This window comes from Ostrea edulis, chromosome 4, assembly GCF_947568905.1.
Source record: "Ostrea edulis chromosome 4, xbOstEdul1.1, whole genome shotgun sequence".
Taxonomy (NCBI): domain Eukaryota; kingdom Metazoa; phylum Mollusca; class Bivalvia; order Ostreida; family Ostreidae; genus Ostrea; species Ostrea edulis.
In genome coordinates this window covers 23,643,027-23,670,143 of record NC_079167.1, presented here as the reverse complement: position 1 = coordinate 23,670,143, position 27,117 = coordinate 23,643,027, and the positions used below count along the sequence as shown (strand labels likewise).

Here is a 27,117-nt window from a genome sequence, read left to right as displayed (position 1 = left end):
CTCGATCCAGGAATGTATATTTCTTTGTAAGGGTTTTTGTGAAGTTTAGGAATCCAGTATAATTTGGGTACCTCATATCCCATTGACTGAGGTGTTAAATGTGTCTAAATCTGAAGCATGATTTTGAAAAATATCATCTATTGAAAGGGTAGTTGGAGTATAATTACGATTACCAAATGTGGAAAATACAGTTGTAATAGTGAGCCTTATACCTGTGTCACATTACACTGCGATTAGGTATCCGACTAGGTAGCGGGTTCTGAGCGGCCTGAGAATGCCAAAATCTGAAAAGTGTCCGGCCGGGGACCATGCGGTGAGAACACGCCATTCAGGGCCCGTGTACCCCACCGGCAGCTTTTAGCGCGGAGTTAAATCCTGGCGATGTCAACCCCATCGTAAGATAACGCTCACGTGCTTCAGCGAGTTGTAGACGTAGGAACGGCAGTCTCAGATGCCTCGGAGGATTGGCCATGTCGATGTTGATGGCAACAGCGTCGATGATGATGTTGGAGATGATGACGATGACGATGGATATATATACACCAGTTTGCAATTGCCTTAATTGCACTTAACACGCATGAAAAGGCAAAGGTCACCGAACGATACCCGGATGTTCTCAGAACGGACATCGTCCGGGCTTCATCCGATACCCCTCAGGTGTCCGAGCGGTGACCGCACGGGGGTACCTAGTCCGTACGATGTCCGTATGGGTACCGGACGTACCCCTCCCGGTTACCTACCGATAACCTTACGGATATCGGGCGGCCACCAACACCATCATTCCATACGCTCCCCGCCCGGTAAACATACGGCTGCCTTCCTTGTCCCGCCCGAGGTGCGGGCGGTATATGAGGAGAGCTAATCACCCGGCAGACTTGGAAATGTGTCCCTACGGTGTTAGATGTTGACAGGTCCCCCACCGATACCTATACCTCGCCCGGTACCCGCTAGTAATGTGACACAGGCATTACAAAGACAATGCTGTTACAAACTTTGTCAGCTGGAACCGATATACTCTCTACACTATTGTCTGTAGACACACTTACAACGAAACCATTATTCTCAATTCAGTACATCAATGTATCTTTCATTTTAACAATGTAGATTATTAATATTTTTCGTTTTTTCGTGGTGTGTGATATTTGTATATGTATTATATGTCTCTTGATGAAGACGCGTGTTGTGTTGAAAATCTGAGGTTTAAATAACCAACAGTGTCGTGGCCTTTTCGGTGTTGAGAGAGAGAGATATATATATATATATATATATATATATATATATATATATATATATATATACAGTGTATATATTAATAACTTACTGTAATATTTCTTGTTTGTATTCACTTAGGCCAGAAGTTAACTGCTTTGTGAACAAACATTTCTAAAGTTTTGCTACATTACTTACCAAATATTTAATTGTACGCATAGTCATATTCTAGAATGTGTCCATGAGGTCGGGTGAGTATTGTTCATTTTATTATTAGACTCTTACCTTTTTCAAATGTTTTTCGCGCAGTATCAATTTTGACGTTATTTTTCAATTGTATAATACTTACTGTGACGTCAGCACTAAAAACCAACAAAACACGACATCCAAGTTGTGGGATCTGAATGTAGATACGAGGTCAAATAAAAAGGAATACGTAAGCATTAAAAAGGATTGATTGAATATTGCTTAACGTCCCTCTCGAGAATATTTCACTCGTATTGAGACGTCACCATTGCCGGTGAAGGGTTGCAAATCTTAGGCCTATGCGCGGCGCTTACGGCCTTTGAACATGGAGGGATCTTTATCATGCCACACCTGCTGTGACATGGGGCCTCGGTTTTTACGGTCTCATCCGATGGACCGCCCCATTTAGTCGCTTATTACGACAAGTAAGGGGTACTGACTAAGACGAACAACACGAACAATAAGGGTTTTTCCAATTTTCGATACGACCTCTCCCTTCTTCAGGACGATAGGATATTTACATAGAACTGAAAAGTAAATAAATAATATAAAAATGAAAACTAGCACCAAAACTAAACTACAAAAGCTGAGAACAAACAGAACGTCTACATATTAGAATTATCGAGTGTAAGATGGGACAATGAAAACGACTGTTTTGAACCAGCATCAATCCGATAATTTCTGACGACATCTTATATTGATTTCTTACAACCAGAAATATACAATCACATAATCAATGTCTGTCTTAATTTGTTTTGTATTTCCTACTGATAAATATTTGCGCAATCATTTGCTCATGTGGATTTAATTAAGGTATGTTGATGAAAAAACTAGAACGGATTCCATGTTGCCAGAAGTACATGTATATTTTCGACGAGGAATTTCACAATCTTTATGCTGCTATTCAGAGGAAGGAGAAAGACATTGTGTATCGTATATCAAGGTTATTCAACAATAAATTCTACCGTGTTTTCAGTGTGTGCAATCTATAATATGATAGCCAATATTGATATCATGTTTAGTGGTTTCAGAAAAGGTTGATAATTTTACATAATTGTCAAGTTATCTCTAAAGTCTAAATTGTAGAATCGAATACTTGTACTGTTAAACGTGTAGTTCTTGTCAGAGTAATGGAGACAACCAGAATTTCTTTTCAAGACAAATCCTACATTTTTGTCTGCTGTTTTACTATATTAACAACAAAACAACACATTCATGTATATATTGTTTATCAATGTCAACTGAATGGAGAGATAAACAGCAAGGCAAAATAAAATATGACATTCACTCTTTTACACTTGGTGTTAACTTACAACAGACATAAATAAATGTACATATCCATATTAAGTATGTTCATAAGTAAATAATTGTTACAGATTTGTACATCTCATGTACATGTTATATATCACAATAAATTGAGATCAATGGTGACCGATTCGCACGGGTAATGTACCGAGGTTATGTACTAGGATGTAATACAACACAAGGTCATAACTTCAGTTTGAAATAATAACACCTCACAAAATCTGCATTATATATTGCATCGACCCGTAGTTTCTTAGTCTAGACATATCACATGAGCGATTGAAAATATACACATTCACAGCTATCAAGAACTTTCTGCAATTCACAGAATGACTATTAGATCAACACGACTTTCGTCCTCTGATTGATATCGGTGTCAATCTGATAGAAAAAGAGATACCGCTTATGCAAGGAGTATTTAGTATTTGCATTTAAATATTCATTCACATTCACAATATTTCAATGTATATGTTAAACAGGACATTTATGATTGTTAACCATAATTCATATTTACAATGTTCCAATATATATATGTTAAGCATGACATTTATGATTGTTATTCTTAATCAACATCTAAAATATTCTAATATGCATTGTATATTTTCGCTGTACCATACACAGAAACTCAGAATGGTGAGTTTGCAAGGACTCAAGAGGTAAGTAAAAATCCAATATCAAGATCTATAAATTGATCAAGGCTCCAGGAAGTAGCTAAGGAGACGTTTCATATATGGCGATGACGATGAGAGAAATGGAAATTTGCTGCCAGGTGTAAATGCAATACAAACTGGAAAAAACCGCATCACACTGATTTCAGCTTCCTGTGGAAAGTCGTTCTATGTCGGCCTTAAGAAGGATGACTAAGCTTGACTTCCTTTGAAATTTAATTCAAATTCATTGCTTGGTCGTCTTTTCTCCTGACTGGTTTCATACGTTGGGTTTTTGAAGGTAGGGGTTTCATCTGTGTCGTATGCCCCGTTACCGTGACCATTCGTGTAATGTGTTTTCTCTTTTATTGATCGACGTTGTTTCCTATTACAATATAAATGATAAAAAGTAGAGAGAGAGAGAGAGAGAGAGAGAGAGAGAGAGAGAGAGAGAGAGAGAGAGAAGAAAGAGAGAGAGAGAGAGAGAGAGAGAAAGAGAGAGATGTAAGAATGAATTAGTACGTGTACTTCACATTTTCGTGATATGAAATAAATAAATCATTACTCTAAGCAGAATAGGTTACAGAAGGCATATAATAGTACTTACCGTCTATACAATATTGAAAGTCCAGCAATGATAACGACCAACAGCAATACACCCACAGCAACTCCAGCGACCAGACCAGTATTACTCTACAACATTGATATTGTACATTAGCGGAGTCGGATTTAATATCAGACCAGTATTACTCTACAACATTGATATTGTACATTAACGGAGTCGGATTTTATATCAGACCAGTATTACTCTACAACATTGATATTGTACATTAGCGGAGTCGGATTTAATATCAGACCAGTATTACTCTACAACATTGATATTGTACATTAACGGAGTCGGATTTTATATCAGACCAGTATTACTATACAACATTGATATTGTACTTTAGCGGAGTCGGATTTTATATCAGACCAGTATTACTCTACAACATTGATATTGTACATTAGCGGAGTCGGATTTTATATCAGACCAGTATTACTCTACAACATTGATATTGTACATTAACGGAGTCGGATTTTATATCAGACCAGTATTACTATACAACATTGATATTGTACTTTAGCGGAGTCGGATTTTATATCAGACCAGTATTACTCTACAACATTGATATTGTACATTAGCGGAGTCGGATTTTATATCAGACCAGTATTACTCTACAACATTGATATTGTACATTAGCGGAGTCGGATTTTATGTCAGACCAGTATTACTCTACACATTAACATGCTCAGATTTGACTCCGGACTAGTGTTACTCTATAACAATGATGTGTATTTCACACGATACAATTTTCGGGGTAAATGTGTACCCTGTGATTACGGGTATTTATTCTCTACAAATACGGGTATTCATTATATTAAGAAATATATCATTTGGAGGATTTTTATTTAATGGGTATAATAAAAAAAAAAAAAAGGTAAATAATTTGGTTTTGAAAAGGTTTATATTTTCTATAGATAATCAATCACTCTTATGCTGGTATTTCTCTATAGTATGTTTATTGTACGATGATTTCCTTGATATCCACATTTAACCTATATCTATATCTATAAATCAGCAGGTTTTTTTTTTTACTGTTGAAATTAAAAGTTTTTCACCTTAACCACTTTTTGTGCATTTTTATCATGTTATTTTATGAAACTGTGCAATTATTTTTGTATGTCTGACATCTTTAAAAAGCTGGGAACATATATATTTTCTTTGGTATTTCATTGATTAGTGGAAAACAATACAGTTCGTCTACTTTGAACTATTGCTTTTGATAAGTCACGTGAGGGAGGAGCTACCCTAAGTACGGGCAATTGTCATGATGTCTAGATTCAGGAGTATTTTTTCTTGCATAAATTATGAGTATTTATAGAAACCTGCTAGGGTGGTGCTCTGTTTGACACCTATACACACAGTCTAATCTTGAGGAATAGCAACATAACACATCTACAAGGACTAAAAATGGCCATGAGTATTTTCATATGCGACTATTGGTATTCATTATGCACAAATACGGGTATCTGTTACGTACAATTAGGGGTATTTGTTATGTATAATTAGGGATTTTCGTTACGTACAATTAGAGATATTCGTTACGTACAATTACGGTTATTCGTTACGTACAATTAGGATATTTCTTACGTACAATTAGGGGTATTCATTATGTACAAATACGGGTATCTGTTGCGTACAATTAGGGGTATTTGTTACGTACAATTAGGAATATTCTTTACGTACAATTAGGGATATTTGTTACGTACAATTTGGGGTATTTGTTACGTACAATTAGGGATATTTGTTAGGGATATTCTTTACGTACAACTAGGGATATTTATTACGTACAATTAGGGATATTCTTTACGTACATTTAGGGATATTTGTTACGTACAATTAGGGTATTTGTTACGTACAATTAGGGGTATTCGTTTCGTACAATTAGGGGTATTCATTAAGTACAATTAGGGGTATTTGTTACGTACAATTGGGGGTATTTGTTACGTACAATTAGGGGTATTCGTTACATACAATTAGGGGTATTCATCGAGTACAATTAGAGTATTCGTTTCGTGCAATGAGGAGTAGTTATGTACAATTTAGTGTATTTATTTCTGTCATTGATGCAGATGTATCTTCCCATGTAAAAGTTGTCAAGTACAGACACATAGAGATTAGTTACTATATTACGCCCCTCTCCATTATTGAGTTTTTGTATATTGTTTGTTAAACTGCATCTTGTTTCTATTTCTGTGTCGTTTCATACACTTTTGATTTTACGACCCATGTGCTTTGATCATGGAAAGCGATATCCAAACTGACTGATTACTTCAATAGAGGGAGATTGTTCTGTGTATATGATATTCAAATTACATGTTGTAATGACGAGGAAAATAAATTTACTGCTTTTTAGAATAGCAGTAAATATGTAGTGTGTTATCTTGCATAGTATGATCCACATATTACATGAAAACCAATGCAAGCCATGTGTATTTTGACGTCACAATGTATGATACATCGGAAGAGGGCAGGATCACGTGTTCGGTGTGTACACACGTGTTTCATTACTATTCGGTCATTGACATGCATAGCTTGAAATTATTCTTCAGAATAGGGAACATTTTTCGCCAAGTATTCATCGAGTAAGATCTTTAAAATTGTGATTACTTGTGTTGTTTTGAATAGAACTAAAAGGCAGCATTGACGAAAACTAGGTACACATACTTTATCATCCTTGGTCATTTCCTTCCTCGGGTTGACCTCCCCCTGGTATTGCTTCAGGTTCATTGTTTGAAGAGCGGCCTTGACACTGTCGTTAATCTGGTTCTCTTGAATGTGACATTTAATGCAGTTGTACGTGTAAATGATCTTCGTCACCGGATCACTGTAATATATCCCCATACACATGAATTATCATATTTCAACCTTCATTTACAAAAGATATTTTTCCTTAGAATTCAATCATTGAAATTCAACTCACTTGTTTTTGCTATACACTAAAGTATCTTGAAGTATAATGTGAAGATTTGCAACATCGGATTGGAGTGTATGAAGATGCTGCATTATTTCCTTCTTTAGTTTTTGTAGTACAAGTGTCGAGACTTTTCCATAAATGAGAATTCGATTTTTTTCTTTTCCACTTTGACTTGTAGTGATTATCCCAGCAGATGTCGTTAGAGTTCCGCTTTTTGTTGCTGGCGTTGTGTTTCTTATTGGCGTTAGATTGGATTTTGTCAATGAATTTGTAGTTATTGTTACAATTGTTGATGTTAATGGTATTGTTTGTGTTACATCTGCTGTTGTCTTTGAAGTTGTAGTTGTTCGAGTTGTAGATGTTGAAGATGTGGTGGTTGTTGGAGTTAGTGTGGTTGTTGGAGTAGTAATTGTGGTTGGAGTTATAGTTGGAGTTGAGGTTGTTGTCGGAGTAATAATAGTTGTGGTTGTTGTTTGAGTTGTGGTAGTTGTCTGATTTGTGGTTGTTGGATTTGTGGTCGTAATTGGAATTGTGGTTGTTGTTGGAGTTGTGGTTGTTGTTGGAGTTGTTGTTGCAGATGGAGTTGTGGTTGGAGTTGGAGTTGTGGTTGTTGTTGAAGTTGAGGTTGGTTTTGAAGTTGTGGTTGTTGGAGTTGTGATTGTTGTTGGAGCGGTTGCTAGAGTAGTGGTTGTTGTTGGAGTTATGGTTGTAGTGGTTGTAGGCGGAGTTGTAGTTGCTGTTGGAGTTGTAGCTGTAGAAGTGGTTGGAGATGTATTTGTTTTTGGAGTTGTGGTTGTTGGAGTTGTTGTGGTTGTTGGAGTAGTGGTTGTTCTAATGGTTGTAGTTGGAGTTGTTGTGGTTGTTGGAGTTGTCATGGTTGTTGGAGTAGTGGTTGTTGTTGGAGTTGTTGTGGTTGTTGGAGTAGTGGTTGGAGTTGTGGATGTTGTTGGAGTTGTTGTGGTTGTTGGATTTGTAGTTGTTGTTGTTATAGTTTTTGTTGGAGTGGTTGTTGTTGTTAGAGTTGTGGTTGTTGTTGTTAGAGTCGTGGTTGTTGTTGGAGTGGTTGTTGTTGTTGTTGGAGTGGTTGTAGTTGTTGGATTTGTGGTTGTTGTTGGAGTGCTTGTTGTTGTTGGAGTGGGTGTTGTTGGAGTTGTGGTTGTTGGAGTTGTGGTTGTTGTTGGAGTGGTTGTTGTTGTGGGAGTGGTTGTTGTTGTTGTTGGAGTGGTTGTACTTGTTATTGTTGTTGGAGTTGTGGTTGTTGTTGGAGTGGTTGTTGTTGGAGTTGTGGTTCTTGGAGTGCTTGTTGTTGTTGGAGTGGGTGTTGTTGGGGTTGTGGTTGTGGTTGTTGGAGTTGTGGTTGTTGTTGGAATTGTTGTGGTTGTTGTTGGAGTGGTTGGTGTTGTGGGAGTGGTCGTTGTTGTTGTTGGAGTGGTTGTACTTGTTATTGTTGTTGGAGTTGTGGTTGTTGTTGGAGTGGGTGTTGTTGTTCTTTGGAGTGGGTGTTGTTGAAGTTGTGGTTGTGGTTGTTGGAGTTGTGGTTGTTGTTGGAATTGTTGTGGTTGTTGTTGGAGTGCTTGGTGTTGTGGGAGTGGTTGTTGTTGTTGTTGGAGTGGTTGTACTTGTTATTGTTGTTGGAGTTGTGGTTGTTGTTGGAGTTGTGGTTGTTGTTGGAGTGGTTGTTGTTGGAGTGGGTGTTGTTGGAGTTGTGGTTGTTGGAGTTGTGGTTATTTGAGTTGTAGTTGTTGTTGGAGTTGGTGTAGTTGTTGGAGTGGTTGTTGGAGTAGTGGTTGTACTTGTGGTTGTAGTTGGAGTTGTGATTGTAGTTGTGGTTGTTGGAGTAGTAGTTGGAGTTGTTGTAGTTGGAGTTTTGGTTGTTGTTGGAGTTGTAGTGGTTGTTGTTGGAGTTGTTGTGGTCGTTGTTGGTGATTTGTTACAGATTGGACCAGAATAACCAACTGAACATGATACGATGAGTGATAGCTTCACCCTGAAAAGGATGTTTTCATAACGTTTCATAGTTTTGTCTTTTAACAATAATAGCTTTCATTCATATGTCGATTTGATATATCCCTGTGAGCTCGAAATAAAGGACACCACAAAGTCGTCCACTTCTGCTTCATACTTAAATATTTTATTGAAAGTAGACATTAACGGCAAACTGACAACTCAACTGTATGACAAACGGGATGATTTCAGCTTCTCCATCGTCAACTTCCCATATCTATGTAACAATATTCCATTATCACCTGCATATGGTGTTTATATATCTCAACTGATTCGATATGCAAGAGCTTGTTCTGCGTATAGTCAGTTTTTAAATCGAGGTAAGCTACTGACAAACAAGTTGATGGTACAGGGGTTTCAACAGTCTCGATTGAAGTCAGTATTTCGCAAATTCTATGGTCGTTATAACGATCTAGTTCGTCAATACAACCTGGCATTGGATCAAATGCTATCTGACGTGTTTCATACCGATTGTTAAGCCGTTCTTGGCACACTGATTTTGACTGCGGATAACTCCGTTTACCTGATCAGGATATAGAGCTCACGACGGGTGTGACCGGTCGACAGGGGATGCTTACTCCTCCTAGGTACCTGATCCCACCTCTGTTATATCCAGGGGTCCGTGTTTGCTCAATTTTGCTTATAGAGTCATGAGATTGATCGCTATCTTCGCCTTTCATTGATGATAACAAAATATTCGCAAGGTGAGGGCGAATTCACTTTGTACGTATCGTAAGGTTTACATTCAAGTCCCTTAATGTAGATCAAGGGGATGGGTATTCAACGGAGATGTCCGTGTGGGTGTGGTTTTGTAAACAAACAAACAATCAAACAAACAAACAAAAAAAGCACTGAATTAAGTTTAAGACGACTGCCTGCTAGACACTACAGGCCAAATATCACGTGTAATACAGAACATTTATTGGAAGTTCATCAATTGAATGGCTCTAAAAAACTACAAATACAAGATTATTCAACCTTAACTAAACTTGAAGTATATAAGTTTGGAAGTTGATTACTTTGTGTTTATTAGCAGGATTTCAAAATGTATACAAATTGGATCTTTATGAACGTTTTACTAAAGGTACATCTGCTAGGTGGCAAGAATTGCGAACACATCATTTGATTACGATATTCCGGTATCAAGTGTCAAATAAACCCCTTGTTGTAAGAAAGCCCGTTCTTGTGTGAGATAGTGATAATAAAAAGCGACATTATTGACATTATATAGAATTCGATGAAAGACAGATTCGAAATGTTAAACAAAATTCTTCAAAATATAAGAAATAATCATACAAATACATTACAGCATTTAAAAATGAAAGAATTTAGTGGTTAGAGCATTCTCTTGGTGACCCTGAGGTCGTGGGTTCAAACCCCGCGCGTGTCTTGGCCACGTCAAACCCAAGACATTCGGAATTTAGAGGTGAACATCGCAAGAGTCTCCCAGATATGACCTTAAATATGGAGACCACGTGTCGCAGCAGGCGTTGATACTTTCACTTGGCACCTTCAATGCTACAACCTCGAGCTTATGTATAGGTCTAAATATGACAATTTACGTACAGCTGGTGACGTCTTTATTATTGAAACATTCTCGAAAGGAAGTATGAGAATTGAAGAAATAGATATATTATATACATATCTATATCATCTGACTCTAAAAGCAACAAAATTGTGCACATAAACATTGTTTATCCAATATTGCATCGAGTTCATAAATCGACTCCAGTGTTATACTAGTATAATCGGTTAAGTGAAGATCTGTATTTGGCTCGAGTACTTTGTCTCAAACTCCTGCCTATTATTCGGAATAATACATGTATAAGACAAACATATCATAAAACCATTACAGTTCTTTGACTACGGATTACTCCGTTTACCTTATCAAGACGTAGGGCTCACAGTGTGTGTGACCGGTCGACAGGGGATGGTTACTCCTCCTAGGCACCTGATCCCACCTCAGGTCTATCCAGGGGCCCGTGTTTGCCCAACTCTTTCTTTTGTATTCCTTATCGGAGTTATGAGATTGATCACTGTTCGTTATCTTCGCCTTTCATGTAGCAATATTCCATTATCACCTGCATATGGTGTTTATGTCTCTCGAAAGATTGGATACTAGTGAGCATGTTCTGATATTATATGATATTCTATTATAATAAAAAGATTCTAAATTCTAAATTTGATTATAATCACCGATAACGTGATTTTTACTAACACTGACAGAGAAGAAAAATAACAGTTTTGGATGATCTGTAATGCATATCTAAAAAAAAAAACAGTAGTAGAAAAAATAAATACACCCCGAATCAGAAAAAATAAGGTGTGGGGTGAGGATGGGGGTGGAGGTGGAATGATCATGATCTATTCCCCAAGTGTTTGTGGTAAATCTCTGAATTCGATGTATTGTTAGTCCAATAAATACGCACTGTACATCAAAGTAATTAACTTTATTCATCTATATATCAATTAAAAAACTAGTCAAACAACTAACATTAGTTCTTAGATTTAATTCAAATTGATTAAACTCAATGTTACCTTATCATAGATAGTACATAGATTTTACCCAATCATATTGGAGGGGGGTACAGCTACTGAAGAGTATACGTACAAACTATTCCTCCTCAATAATTTAAAACTAAAATCTAAAGAAGATAGTAGAGTAGGTCATAGCATCCATGAGTCACCTGCTTCTGTTAATATATCCCTCGCGAATGTAAAACAAACAACCAAAACAAAACAAAAAACAAAAAAAGAGAGAAGAGGAGGGAAATTATTTAGAATTTTCGTTTGTAACCTTTTGTCAAGGCTGGTTCTAATTAGATATTGTAATTCATTACTACACTCATTCAATGCAGCAGGATACGCGCATATTTGTGAAAGTAAAACAATTAAAATAAATTTCGTTCTGTATACCAAGTAACCATCTTTGTTTCCCCATACATTTCGTTTTCCGTTCCGTGTTTTACATGTATCAAAACCCTGACCAGTGCAAACATTTGATGAAAAAAGTCGTTGAAATGTGTTAAAATTACCATGAGCCAGTCAGGTAGTGTCAGTGAAGTACCTGACGAAGTAAGCTGTAGCAAAAAATTAAACAATTTCTAAATTGTCAATCTTTCTGCACTTAAGTCTCAAAATTAATGCCGGTAAATTAATTCGAGCATATGGAGTATGAAATTAGTACTCAGCAACTGTTATCATTTTCATAGATATAATGGATTTGTTGTTATGTTGTTTTCGTTCTTATATCAAATAAAAGAAAGCATTATTAGAATATCTAAATTAATGTACACATACATAAAATTGCCAAATTTGCGACGGCATAACTCATTCAATAAAAGGAGTTTCACTGAAATGCTTCGGGTTTTTTTTAATTTTTGTTTTTGTTTTATTTGTTCACATCAAACTTATCAATAAATGTTAGCATCTCGTGGTTTTCTTGCGGCTCAACACATTACTTTGATCTCTAAGATTTATTGAGGAACTAAAATGTTAAGGATTTATGCAATTTTGAGAATTTTTTGTGCACAGCTTTGGGGAGTGTCAGTGTTATCATACCCACTTACATACAGATGTACATGTTCACAATGACGTCAGTGATTACAATATACATGTACACTCCTTGTGTAAGTAAATTATGATTGTAAATGTATATGACTCTGATAGACCTATTGGTCTGAACAATAAATATACACTCAGACTAAAATCTGAAATGAAGCTAGGTACTACGATTTATACAATACGTGATTGACAGTTAGGCGATGGAAACTAGAAATTTGTTTACACCCACCGTAAGTTGTTAGGTCCTCTCACCGTTGTGATGGTTTGGTTGACGGTCGTTGTACCAGCTGTGTAGTCGTAGTTCGTCACTCCGATATCATCGTCACCGCCCACACTGTCATAGTCAAAGGCGTGAACAGATATCCTAAACAGGGGCTGACAGAAAACATAAAACTGAGTATCAAACATACACACACGCTTCATATCTTTCTGAATTGTTCGGGTTTTTTCTTTCTATATCGTAGTACAAGTATTATATGAGAGTTACAGACAAGGTAACGAATGATACTAAACACATCATTGACTTCAGATTGAATGATATTCCTTACTTTACCGCTGAGGGTTTTCCAGCTATAAGAATCACGGATTTGTGGCGTCTGTCGTCCAAAATTAAAATGATGAGTGTCATCAACTCTTTCTTTATTATCTTTTCCTAAACACGACTGTCTGTAAAATAGAACAAAAAATGGTACTTTTTACTACACACATTTTTTTGCATGCAAGTTCATTTCCCAACAAATACGGTACCCCATTTTAAGGAACGTTTCTTTGTCATAAATAATAGAAAAAACAAGTATAACTACATGAGACATGCCCTATATTATGACAGTCGTTATGTTATTATGGTTACCTGAGCACCAAGAAATCAAATTGTCTCTGCATCTGCTGGTTTTAAAAGTTCAGATTTTGTAAGCAAATAACCAATTGGTGGAGAGAATGTAGATATTGTTTTTTAAACACAATTACACAAGAAGTGCTTGACTATCTAATGTTAACAGATGTACAATAATTGTACTTTGCATGTTTCTTTGGATTACACCCACTGAGAAATATATTTCAACTATGTATGTCAATAAGAAGTTTATGATTAAATTCACACGTTGTACATACACTATATACTCGTATGTATATTCTAACTTGTTTGTATTTTACACCAATCTGTCCTTTCTATAGAATATAAAACTTATACGGTACCAATTTTGATGCACCAGATGCGCATTTCGACAAATAATGTCTCTTCAGTGATGCTCAACCGAAATGTTTCAAATCCGAAATAACAATGAAGTTTTAGAGCTATTATGTAAAACTAGAGCTAGAGCTAGGATGTAATACAGTGTGATAAAACTGTTTCTTAAATTATCATATAGCTATAAATATCATAGAATCCATAATGAAATATATGAGCGTTTGTTTTTAATTCACTCAATACGCAATTTTCGAAAATGAATAGATAAATACATGTAACAAGAAGCTCACAGGCCTTATCGGTCACCCGAGTACTAGTGAAAAAGTATCAGTACTCACAGGGGCTATAGACAAAAATCATGTTCTGAATAACTAAACTAAATTCTAAATGTTCAGCAACAGTATAAAACAAGATGTGTTCTTAAAACTTCACTGCCCTCAAAAGTGCGTACACTGATGAAAGGCTTTAAATAATATAATAGGTGTGTCAACATTAAAACATCAGAAGATATGACTAATTTGGACCCATCCTAGAGTCAAAACCCTGGCTTTTGAAATTCACCATTTTTGTACATCCTTTTCTGCTATTCCTAAGCATGCATTTAGATTTCATACAGTATCAGCAAACTTACATACAAATACTATTGACTAGGTTTGGCCCCATCCTAACTGTTCTTTCTTAATATCTATTTAGATTCAATTTAATATCAAAAGCACTAAAGAAGATATTATTTAAGTGTTTTACACATAAACACTTTATACCAAGTTTGGCCCTCACCCTGGGGTCAGAACCCCTACCCCAGGGATAATGAAATTTACAATTTTGGTAAAGGCTCTACATCACTATGCATTTAGTTTTTCTTACACATGTGTGGTACTTGAGAAGATTTTTGAAAATTGATCAATTTTGGACAGTTTTTGCCCCCACCCCTAGGGCCCCAGGGGTGCTTGAGGCCTGAAATTCACAATTTATGTCCCCCTTGTCCCAAAAATGCTTCATACCAAATTTGAAAAGAATTTGACTTATAGTTATCAAGAAGTTCAAAATCGTCAATTGTTAACGCACGACGACGGACAACCAATTGCAATAGTTCATCTGAGTAAGCTCAGGTGACTAAAAATTAATACTTGTATACTTTTATATATAAACAATGCGTTGATTGTTGCATAAACTGCTCATCGTCAAGTTTTCAAATGTCATTTTGCATTTCGCATGAATGAAAACAACACATTATCTCCTAGTAGAACACCGACATATGTGGAATGAAGGTGTAATGATTTACATTCTTTTCTGACAATGACAAGACCGAGTCCGGCAGTCGCGGTAGGCCAGTGGTTAGGATACTTCTGTACTATTGGTAAGTGGACTAAAGAATTGAATTGAGGAAGTTCGCATCACATCCGGGATACCCAGGTTCGATTCTCGATCCATGTAACTTACTGTCTACAGACAAATAATAGGTTGATCAATGTCATAGAAGGCGAGGCGATACGGAGAGAATATGTACACTGTATGCTTTATGCCGCGTATGGTATGCATTGCATTTGGTTAGATTGACTCTAATTGAAACACGACTACAAAATCTCTGCACGATATCAATTGACTTTTTCAATATAAAATGACAACGTCCGCGTGCTGTAGATTTGTAATTTCTATTGTAATATTTGCAGCACTAATTCGTTTTGTTCTTTTATTTCTCGTCAATCTTCAAGGCAATATTTCTGCTATAATATGAAAAGTTCAGCCAAGATAGGACGACCATGTCTAATGCCTCTACGCCGTGCTAAAGGGACATGGACACGATTTGAGCTGAAAATTTTCAAAATCTATTTTTCCATTTTTAATGTCTAGAATGCTTAACTAAGGTATTTCTAATATTCAGTAAAAAATTTGAATGTCAGTTGTCGGGGTACATGGGAGATACAGTGCTCACAATTCATTGTTATGTAAACAAGGCTCGTACCATGTTTTGTTTACATAGGTTAGATATACTAGCAAAAGTTTCGTCTAAAGCAGATTTTTTCCAATTTACAAGTTACTTCTGAACAGAACTAAATAGCTTCTAGTGTTTGGCACAACTCATTTTGTTTTTAACATGCTATTTTCTATAGCAATCTATATCTAAGCAAAAATATGGCACGAGTTTTGTTTACTTAACAAAGAATTGTGAGTGAGGTATCTCACTTGTAACTCAACAACTGATACTCAAATTTGTTTGACAATTGAAAATACTTAAGTTAAGCATTGTAAACAATAAGAATGGAAAAACAGAATTTGAATATTTTCAGCTCAAATCATGTCTATGTCCCTTTAAAATCCAGCCATTGTTTTTATTATTATTATTGTCAATATTTGAAAAATATCGTAATCCAGTGTATGAAAATTTTATCAAAACGAAATATTTGTAGCGCACTGAAAATACCTTCCCTTCAAAATCCAAAAATTAACTATTAACTAATCATATAAACAACTAGCCTCATATTGACACCGATAAAACGACCTTCATTATGAGCTGGGCGTTCTTTACTCATCAGATTGTGTATCATACAGTTTTTGGAGTCCTCTAGCAAGGATAAAAAGTTAACGATTTTATAATCTGTGTTTGTTAAACTAAGTGATCTGTAGTTCTTAAGATGCCATTTTGAACAAGACAGTCACTGTGATTAGTGATAAAATAGTCAAAATGACAATTCTTGATTTTCAAAAACACAGAATTATTCCTTATAAAGTAAAGGTTCAATGATTTAAATTTCAGTACAAAACTACATAAAATCTACTGAACGATTTTAGTGGTGGTGTGTATCATTCACTCGTTTTAGTGTATACTTATGAAATTTTACGCATTTCATACCATGTGTTTTCAAAAATGACGTGTATACTTAACGTGCCTCATGAAGTATGTCGGCGTGAAGTGTTCCAGTTCATACCCTCCCTATATTTACAGTCTACTTTCATTTCCAGTTGGAATTCCCAGCGGTTAAAATAGACGTACATGTAATTCATTTGAATCAAGATTCATGCGCGGATTGTTTGAATTACAACTACAGCGCATTCATAAGGAAATGGCCATCGTTACAATTTGTAGAGATATAAATGCAAAAACATTGGGAGTAATTAAATGTAAATATATGATGATAGAAACTTGGTATGAAGCTACGTTCGTCTGACTATGTACTTATATGTCATGTACAAGTTGTAAAATTTTGTGTCAAAATTTTAATTATCATGAATGTAAAAGGTATCAATAGGCACTGCCTGTTTGCCAAATCCTATTCAGCTTTACGCAAAGAATATCATTTTAACGATTTCTGACGATTCTCCAAAATTTTCAATACAATACAAACTAGGATATTTTTTCAAGTTACATAAGGCGTCTTTACATTTATCATTCGGGAGTCAAACGTCACATAGGTCCCTATCTTCTTGACACAGTTTTAAACAATTTATATTTTGAAGAATCAGAAATACCGTTATTTCTTTTCCCCTTTATATTTAATCAATTCTCGTTGTTCCATGGTGGGTATGGATGTTAAACAAACATCAGAAAGTTTTGAAATAGCATTTATTAAAGCATCATATTATCTTGTGTCAATAGAAGTGAACACATTTACATTCCTCACAAAAAACCACATCCTAGGCAGAATGTTTTCTCTCTCCATTTGAAATACGGCTTCTTTTGATTAATTGTATGAAGAGAGTCACATTAGAGCCTATCTTGACAAAGTTTTGGACAATTCCATTTTTAAAGATAATTTGAAATACGACTAGCATCAAGTGGTTTACTTTCATAAAGGTTATCACATGAATTGAATTGAACATATTTTATTGACAAAGACATCAAAAGGATTAGGCACAAGTTCAAAAACTTCAATAGCCCTCTCCCGTTGCATTTAAAAAACTGCCTTACATTATAAGTAATATACAACGGAAACAAAGGAATACAATACATGGATATCATTGTGTTTATAGAGTGAACGGGTAGTATCATTATCTAACTTTTGTATTTATTGTGCCTGAGGAAAATCGAAACAACAACACACTTTTTACTTGAATGTCCTCTCTTCAAAGATGTAAGAATTTTTATACGCCCGTCGAAGACGGGACGTATTATGGTATGGCGTCGTCCGTCCGTCTGTCTGTCCGGACCTTGTGGGCAGGATACAGACTGAACCATAAGCCCTAGGGCTTTACAACTTGGTACATTTGATCACCATGATGAGAGGAAGATGCTTATTGTTTTTCAAGGTCAAAGGTCAAGGTCGTAGTATCAATTATTAGGATAATCTTGTGGGCAGGATACAAACCGAACCGTAAGCTCCATGATATTATAACTTGGTATATTTGATCATCATGATGAGAGAAAGGTGCCTATTGTTTTTCAAGATCAGAGGTCAAAGGTCAAGGTCGTAGTATCACTTATTAGGAAAACCTTGTGGGCAGGATACAAACCGAACCGTAAGCTCCTGGATATTATAACTTGGTACATTTGATCACCATGATGAGAGGAAGATGCCTATTGTTTTTCAAGGTCAAAGGTCAAGGTCGTAGTATCACTTTTTAGGAAAACCTTGTGGGCAGGATACAAACCGAACCGTAAGCTCCAGGATATTATAACTTGGTATATTTGATCATCATGATGAGAGGAAGGTGCCTATTGTTTTTCAAGGTCAGAGGTCAAAGGTCAAGGTCGTAGTATCACTTATAAGGAAAACCTTGTGGGCAGGATACAAACCGAACCGTAAGCTCCTGGATATTATAACTTGGTATATTTGATCACCATGATAATGAATTAGCTCACAGAGGACAGTGTTAACTTCACTAAAATATGAATCCCACTAAAGTATGTTTTCCTTGAGCAAAATCTACGGGCGTATTATGCCACGTTGGCGTTGCTCTTGTTTTTTATTGATCCAATAAGACCAGTAACTGTAAATATCTTTTTACATGGAGACTTAACGAAGAATTTCTCCTATAATAAAAATATCTTTAAACTTGTACATCATTTTATCACCGCATCCAAAAGATTTGTAACTTAATCTTATCGAGTCTCGTTTCTATTTGTAAAGTGGTGTAATTTCTTGTTTGGAAGTTATTGTATATTCATTTCTTTCTGACCGTTATAAACATGTATGTTATGCATCTGTATATTTATATTGTGAATATGTTTATGAACTTATGTTATTACATCTCTTCAAATGTTTATTTATTTACTTGTTAAAGTTTTTTTTCTTTCATTTTTCTTTACTTTATCATGTTCATCTTTGTTATGCAACAAGGGCAAATGTACATTTACCATTCAAAGTTAATTCAAGGAAACGGATTAATATAAGTTGCTACAACTTGTTTCCGAATCATGTGTACATATTATTTATTGTGTATATATATGTTGACACATTGAAATGAAATAAAGTTTAAACTAACTATAGTAAAAAAAAAAATTACAATTATTTTCCCCCAGTAAAACAGCCACAATAATGTAGTAAAGAATAAATAACCTTGAAAAGATCTACATTTTGTTCACCAGAAAAGATTCATTCCCCCATAGCATAAGATGCACATTTATAATGTATATATCATTAAATGAAAGCAGTTTGTTCATTAAGCAGTGTCTTGCTGTAGTACATTTTTAATACACAAAAAATAGATAGTAGGCACCTTCTAGTAGTCCACGCGAACAATTTGGATTGTCTATTAAAAGTTACAACGAAATAAATTAGAGTCTGAAATACAATTATGTCACAACCTTGTGTGAATTAAACTCAAAATCTTTTCTCATATGAAAATTATTTTGGTGGTTTTACAACATTATTTAGCAGATATTTTTAAAAAGTTTTCATAGCAGGTTCTTGTATGAACACTAAGAGTATTCCAATTTCTGACAGTATCAGGAATAAAAGATTTACCGAGTAATTCCAACCTGCATTTTGGTAATGAATGATTTAAAGAATTTCGAGTGGAATATCCAGAAACTATGCTTCTGATATCAGGTGCAATATTCTGTAGATATATGGGAACTAAATTATTGTATATTTTATACATTGTCACAAGCTTAGCTCTATCCCTTCTGACTTTCAAAGGTTCCCAGTCTGTTTCTAGAGTAACTATTCTTGCTGCAAATAATTGAACTTTTTCTAATTTTTCTATGTCTGCTTTTGTGCACTCAGACCAGCATATTCAAGCTGTGGTCTGATAAATGAAATAGGATCCCTTAATACAGAACATTTTAGATTTTTTAAGTAATCCTAGTTTTTATAAGCCTTTTCCACAATGCTATTAATGTATTCAGACCACCTTAATTTTGAAGACAACAGAATTCCCCAGTGTTTGTGTTGTGTAACATATTCCTTTTTCTAACTGGTGTGAATCAAACCCCGCACATCCATCCCAGACTTCTATACAGAGGCGTATTCTAACACAGGTCTAATAGATAATGAATAACATTGCATCGAGGAAAGACTTTAATGCGTGTTTGAATTGTTGCGCACATGAATTTATCCAAAAATTATTTAGGAAATTGTTGTACATATCTTAGATGATAAAATACATCTTTAGTTTTGTGGGGTTGGATTTCAAAAACTATTTATTTGACCGTGTATCTAATATTCGCAGATCATGATTAAGATTTTGCTCAATCACCGATATGGTCACTTCACTGATTGTACAATCAACATCAAGGATGCCAGAACCATGTATATGTATGTTTTCACTAATAATTATTGGATGAAAGGTGAAGAAAACGAACAGTGATCAATCTCTTAACTCCTATAAGCAATACAAAATACAGAGTTGGGCAAACATGGACCCCTGGATATACCAGAGGTGGAATCAGGTGTCTAGGAGGAGTAAGCATCCCCTATCGACCGGTCACACCCGGATCTATAAGTGTGCTTGTATTTTTGGTGATGCTTGGTGGTTGTTGTATAATATTTGTTAGACTGTAGCTGCTCGTGATTGTGTGTATCCTGTGCGTGGTATTTAGTTTTAGAAAGTTAATGTTAAGGTAACTGAGTATCACAGTATTCTGAGAGATATCATAGGATTTTTCGAAAGACCAAGAAAGCTTACCGGTATGCCAAAAAATTTGTTTAGAATCGGTTGGACGGAAGATACACAAAGAACTAGGTTACCAGTAACGTGTGGTGTGTCTTCCCATATGATTTGGTGTCAGTAGTTTATAAACCCTCTCTTCGCCTAGCTTGGAGACAGTTTGATACAAAAATCATTACACCTCCAACATAGAAATTGCGGTCGTTTCTAAATTAAGGTAGATCTATACTCGGCCTTAAATGGACTCAATCATGACAAAATTGCCTTTACAAGATAAATATACATTCCAGTAATAGGTAGACATTGAAACATATATATGTTGACATGCTATTTTCATTGTTATTGCTTCTCAAAAGTAAGCAACCTATCAACATTAAGGAAAATGCACTCGTCCTTTATTTTTCTTATTAATTATTATTTTCCCAAACAAATGGGCTGTAATAAGCAACATAGACTATATATCCTTTATTTGATGGTATGTAATCATTTATTCTAATAAATAGGAATAAATATTTTCACAATGTATACTTTATGAGCCCAAACATGTTAAAGGAAATACTGTAGGAAATACCATTTGAAGTCAATATTGGTCTTTTCCCTAATTTTGATGGACTAAACCTTGAATAAATTGTTTTTGATTTACAGATTATTATCTTAGAATAAGGATTTGAGCAAGAAAATCATGTGTTGACGTATTATTTTAGAAGCTATCAGCTCTACAAAAAGTACACCTCCTCCTTAAAATCTTGAAAAATTATACATTATCATATTTTCGTAAGACATGTGAAGTTTGAGCATATTTACAACCTTGAATAATAATTTGAACTATGCTAAACTATAACTATTATAAGATACATGTGGTTTACAATTAAAGTTTACATTTTATCTGAAAAAGAATTCTAGAGAGGCTTTGCACAATGTAAATGTAAAACGAAAGTAACAAACTGAGTTTTTATGATTTTGCTTATATGATTAATGTATACGTGCAATGTGTGATATATCTTATATCCTGAGACAAAGTTTTATATGAATCTCTTCAGGTCATGGAATCGTTTACATGTACATAAATTGGATGTATGTACATGTAGACGTACACCACTTACGCCGGTCTAAGTAGATGCAATCTCAATAAGGAACTAATAGATGCCGCCCCAATAATTTTGAAAAAGGAGAGAGGATGAGGAAAAAATGACAAATTCATGACGGTCGGTGAAATAAAACAAATTATTTGCAGCTGATCTTTGAAGCTTGCGTCAATATCAGTAACATTGTAGCAGCGAACACAACTACGATATCTGTGGTCACTGGAGCAGCAAAATGTGAACTTTTCTTTTTTACACGAGCGTACCATGTATTTGTTGATGATAATTTGGAACCTATTCTAACCCGGATCCTCATAAAAGACATATTATCATGATGTTCGTGGAAATCTGAATTGGTCTGACCCCCCCCTTTCCCATCTGTCTCCCCCCACTTTCTGATACCCCGCAATTCCATATGTCGAACATTTGGATCATAGTAAAACTTTTACATACATAAATAGTCAGTGTACACTGAATGCCTCACGGACATGTACAATGTAATTGACACACCCTCATCCACCAAAATGTTGTTTGTTCTCCAACCGATTTTTTTCTAAAGCTATAATCATCTCTATCTCCCCCCTTTTAAAAAACACACCACAAAATCTCAACTTAAGATTTGACTGATAAGAAGATAAGAACACCCAGGAAGGAATTGATATCGGATATTCATATCTCGTATCGCCATGTAAAAATCAAATGGATATCGTTAAAATATCACATTTCGGAAAACGGAAGCGTGGTTCCGCATTTACATTTGAAAACACTAGGTTCTAAGTGAGTTTCACTTAACCATAGAATGTCAAAATCTTGAACTAAATACAGAAGGGAACCAATCCTTCTAATATTAATGTGCAATCTATCTAGAAATTTTACATCAGATGGACCCGAGTTTGTTTCAATATCCCCCGAGAGCACAAGGATCGTAAACATAATATCATATAATTAAGATTCAGTTGAAATACGATCAATTTCATAACTTTCCTCACATATGTAACTGTTTGACGAAGTTTTCTTTTTCTCTCGCCATTACTTGCTATACATTTAACTTTTTAATTTATTATAGGACTAAACATTCTTTTTGAAGAATTTATCGATGTGTAAATTCAGGATATTTTACATTTTACTCACAAAGTGAGTAAAAGAGTGATGCACTTTTATATTAAGATTGGGATTAAAATGTCCAGAGTTTACACATCGATAAATTCTTCAAAAAGAAAGTTTGATTCTTATGATTCCAATTCGTTCACTGTATTAACAATTTCAAAATTTTTAACAGTTTTCCCGCTGAGTCTTTGCAGGCGTTTATGAATACATCGCGTATTCGGATTTATCCATATGTAAATTCTCGTTCAGCTTTATTTTTGTCCAATCAAAACAATTATAATATATATATATATAGCTATTGAATCATTCTATTCTACCTATTTCATTTTGTAGCTTGTAAGATTTCCGATTTTCAGTCATATCTATTTCATTACGCGGGATGTGTCTACATATAGCCAATCATTCTCTCACCAGAGGGCGCGTTACGCAAGTGCGAGGAGCGCACGGAACTCTGGGTAGAGAATGATAGCCAATAGAATAGTCATGAACTTTGGCCTAATGATTTTCCAAACTCGAAACTGGTATAGAATTGAAATCAGTTTCTTTTCAGATTACGTACATGTACATGTATATCTATCATGCTAGATTGCTTATAATACCATAGACATTTGTATCTTATTAATGTTTTCATGATTGACCTTTTTTTGTTGAAAATTACAATTAAAGTCACCAAGTAAATATTTATTTCTTCTTTGTCAAAAATGCGAATCTGTTTTTAGATAAGTCAATTAAAAGAGGCTATATTCTTGTACATTTATTACTGGGTGCTGTAGTACGTACATTATGATCTATCTTTGCATCGATAATTTTTATAGCATTTTCAGATTTATACAGGTTTATCTCTTTACGGAACAATTCCTGTATATTTAACACATCTACTGTGTGAAGAGTCAGAAAAGATATATTTACCATCCATTTACAGTTACTTCAAAATCTTTATTTGTAATGGCTTCTCTGTAGCAATGTCTACTATATCTTCATTCAATCATTTCTTTGTAATCAGAGATTCAACCCTCTAACATTTACAAACACAAACTGATCGTAATCATTGGTTAAAAACAACTGTATAAATAAAATACAAGTTTGATTTAAGTATTCTCTTAAATTACATGTGTACACTGTAATGTGTAAGCAGATACATAGGAAAACACCGTGTGATCTGATATATAAACAGTCTATAAAGAATATACGTTTGTATGGATCAATTTCTTAAAAAAAAAAATAACACACCTCTAATATAAATACTATTCATCAGTGATCGCATTATTTGATATAACTTATTTTTGAGGTTTCTTACCCATAACTTGATGTTAAAGACAGCAGACAGATCTGAAGATACACGTCACACTCGTGACAGCCGCCCCACAAGAACCCGGAATCACACCCACAGTCCTCGTCTCTGTTGTACTCCAGTAACTTCACAGAAACGTCATAGGATCCGAATATATACTGTAAATCAAAAAAAAATTGAAACTGTACTTATTGCAGTACTGCATAATCATAATTCATTTGTTTTTTTTCTGAGTAAGCAAAATATTGCAGAATGTTCAACAAACAAAGTCATAATCTACAAAAGATAACCAAATGTCCTTCTTATGACTAAATAAGGACTCAAAACGGTTATGTTCAATATATAATCAAATTAAAATCTTGAGATAAAGCACATATAGGAATATTAAAGTAACAGTTCTAATTGCCTGAACGTTCCATAAGTAAATTCCCAGCACTAAAATAAAAGTCCTCGCTCTCCACATGGTTTTGCTGTTACAAGTCTGTTCGCACAGATTACACCTGGGTCATCCCTGTCGTACAATATCACAAACAACATCAGGCCACCTCAAGTCCAGAGATAACACGGCTGCACCCTATAACAGTTGACGATTTTCCAGAAACCGTCCGCGAGGCGTGAGCATAAATGACACTACATTTTAAGAACATCCTTCATAATTCAAAGTATAAACAGAAACCCAAAATAGTTTCATGATTTAAAAAAACATTTATTTATTTTTTTTTTTTGGATATGTACAGCTAATTTTTTGGATACTAAAATCACATTAATAGATGGATAATGGGGGTACACTCACTCACCCTTTGAATTTGTTTAATAAAGTGCATCATATTTTTACGGGAGGAAACGGATTAGTATCAGGGAATGTGTTTGTTGTTGTTTTTTAAATCATGAGATCCGCCTCGTACTAACGAGATAATTACTATGTAAATAGGAGGAGAAAACCCTTGAATCTCCTCGGCTTTCTAAGAACATCGGTTAGTATCGAGGGATTTGTTTTTAGATTATGAATCGTATCTCTTGGTAAGGAGACAAATCCTAAGACTAGTGTTTACGAGGGGGAAAAATTGAAACTAGTCGACTTTCGTATAAAACATGATTAAATTACATAAAGATTAAAAGAGACGACCAACACGCTATCAAAATAAATAAATAAATAGATAAATAAATAAATGAATAAATAAATAAATAAAATAAAATAAAAATATAAAAGTCATTTAAACAAAGTACTAAATCGTAATAACGAGATAATTATTATCAATCAAAGCTAAATCGTTCTAACGAGATGAAGAAGTGGTACATGTGTAGTGAGATATTTTAAATCTTATGCGAGATACTTTAAGTTGTAAAGAAAGCATATTCTCGTTACAACAAAGTAATCTTGGAGGAGATTCGGCTCGGCTGGAACTTTCATAGCATCTCGGAGCAGTCCTTTATAATTCACATTCAACTTCGGCCGTTTCAGGAAATTTTATGGGCACTTAGGTATGAAAACAAGTTGCGGCCTTTATTAAAAGGACTGCAATACATGGACCATAGGCATGTCTCCCTAAAAGAAACTTAGTATTCTAGGCGAAGTAAAAATGTATTCCAAAACATCTTTTTTAATCTTGAAACATACAGATACTTCATTTTATATCCGATCTTAATGTTAGATCTGCGTGGCCTAATGGATATGAAAAATTGGTAGCTTTGACCTTTAACCTCAGAATTAAGAATTATGCTTCTATATGATCTGTACCTTAAAGTTCAAATTCTACAGGGGACACAGTCTGGTCTAGATAATAGCGTTTGAGTTTCATACCTTACTCCAATGATATAAATCTGGCAACAAAATACCTTAATTCATTGATGCTCACAATCTAGAATGTGATTTTTCGTTTTGAAGGCTCTGTGCAACTTCTCAAATGGCGTCCATTTCAAGATATGAACAACAATATATTACCTCCTTTGATGAGAGTTGCTGAGTGAATATAATGTCATATAACTATGTATGAATTAATGAATGAATCAGATTCCATAACATTAATCGCTTTTATGACCCCAAAATCGAAGATTCGGGGGCATCTTTTTGGCTTGTCCGTCCGTCTGTCTATGACAAAAAAGTTTACCTTGGTCATACATGTATCTTTTACATCATAATAGGTAAAGCTTACATATTTGATATGTGTATTTGTTGTGGCAAAACTTTCCATTGACACCAAAGTATTTGACCTGGTGACCTTAACATTGACCTATGACCTGGTTCCACTTTGTTGTAATCCGATGGCATCAGTATTTTACATCTTGTTTAATAATAATACTAAAACAGTTTTTCACAAACCATCAAGAATATTTTATTTCTTTCTCTCGACAATTGCTGATTCCAATACAGCTGCAATAATGTAGTCCTCTCCGATCCGATTTTTTGGGGGGGTGGGGGTGGGGGGGGGGGGGGCTACAACTCCATAGGATCTCCGTAATGGTGCAAATGCGGCAGTGATTCACTTCCGCAACATTTTCGATCATTCCAAACATTTGCTGACTTTCTTTGCGTAAATAAAATGATATTCTATGTTTCTTAATCAATATATAAATTTACAACCTGCAACTTACGATTTGTGAGGATCTATTCTACCGTTTTCAACAATTTCGATATATTCCAATTTCTCGATTCATATTTGTGCGCCATGTTTGATGTGCTGCCGATTGTCAACTTATTTGCATATACCATATCATAGGGTTATTGAACTTATATTGGTGAATATTGGCACTCGTTGGCTGTCAAAATAACTCTTTTATTATATAGCTAAAGTATTTAGTTGTTAAATTATATCCCTTTTCACTCAAAATATTCCAAAATAGACGAGAATTCATCAATATTGGCATCTAAGGTGAAGGTGTGCAAAATATCGGCATGCATTTCTTAACTGTT

At 34.9% G+C, this 27,117-nt stretch overlaps 2 protein-coding genes across 2 annotated transcripts; both read right to left on the bottom strand.

The window, feature by feature from the left end:
• Window positions 1-2,667: 2,667 nt before the first annotated feature.
• LOC125670385 (mucin-2-like) lies at window positions 2,668-8,941 on the bottom strand. Its single transcript, XM_056161326.1, has 5 exons — window positions 8,719-8,941; window positions 6,932-8,543; window positions 6,676-6,835; window positions 4,015-4,100; window positions 2,668-3,792 (listed from the first exon to the last, which is right to left on the bottom strand). The coding sequence occupies exons 1-5, from the start codon at window positions 8,939-8,941 to the stop codon at window positions 3,621-3,623; spliced, it is 2,253 nt and encodes a 750-aa protein (XP_056017301.1). The 3' UTR covers window positions 2,668-3,620.
• A 2,889-nt stretch (window positions 8,942-11,830) lies between these two features.
• On the bottom strand, window positions 11,831-25,924 carry LOC130046418 (uncharacterized). The gene is made up of 4 exons (XM_056162294.1): window positions 24,613-25,924; window positions 24,213-24,364; window positions 13,042-13,159; window positions 11,831-12,868 (listed from the first exon to the last, which is right to left on the bottom strand). Exons 1-4 carry the CDS (start codon window positions 24,667-24,669, stop codon window positions 12,713-12,715), a joined length of 483 nt encoding a protein of 160 aa, XP_056018269.1. The 5' UTR covers window positions 24,670-25,924; the 3' UTR covers window positions 11,831-12,712.
• Window positions 25,925-27,117: the final 1,193 nt, after the last annotated feature.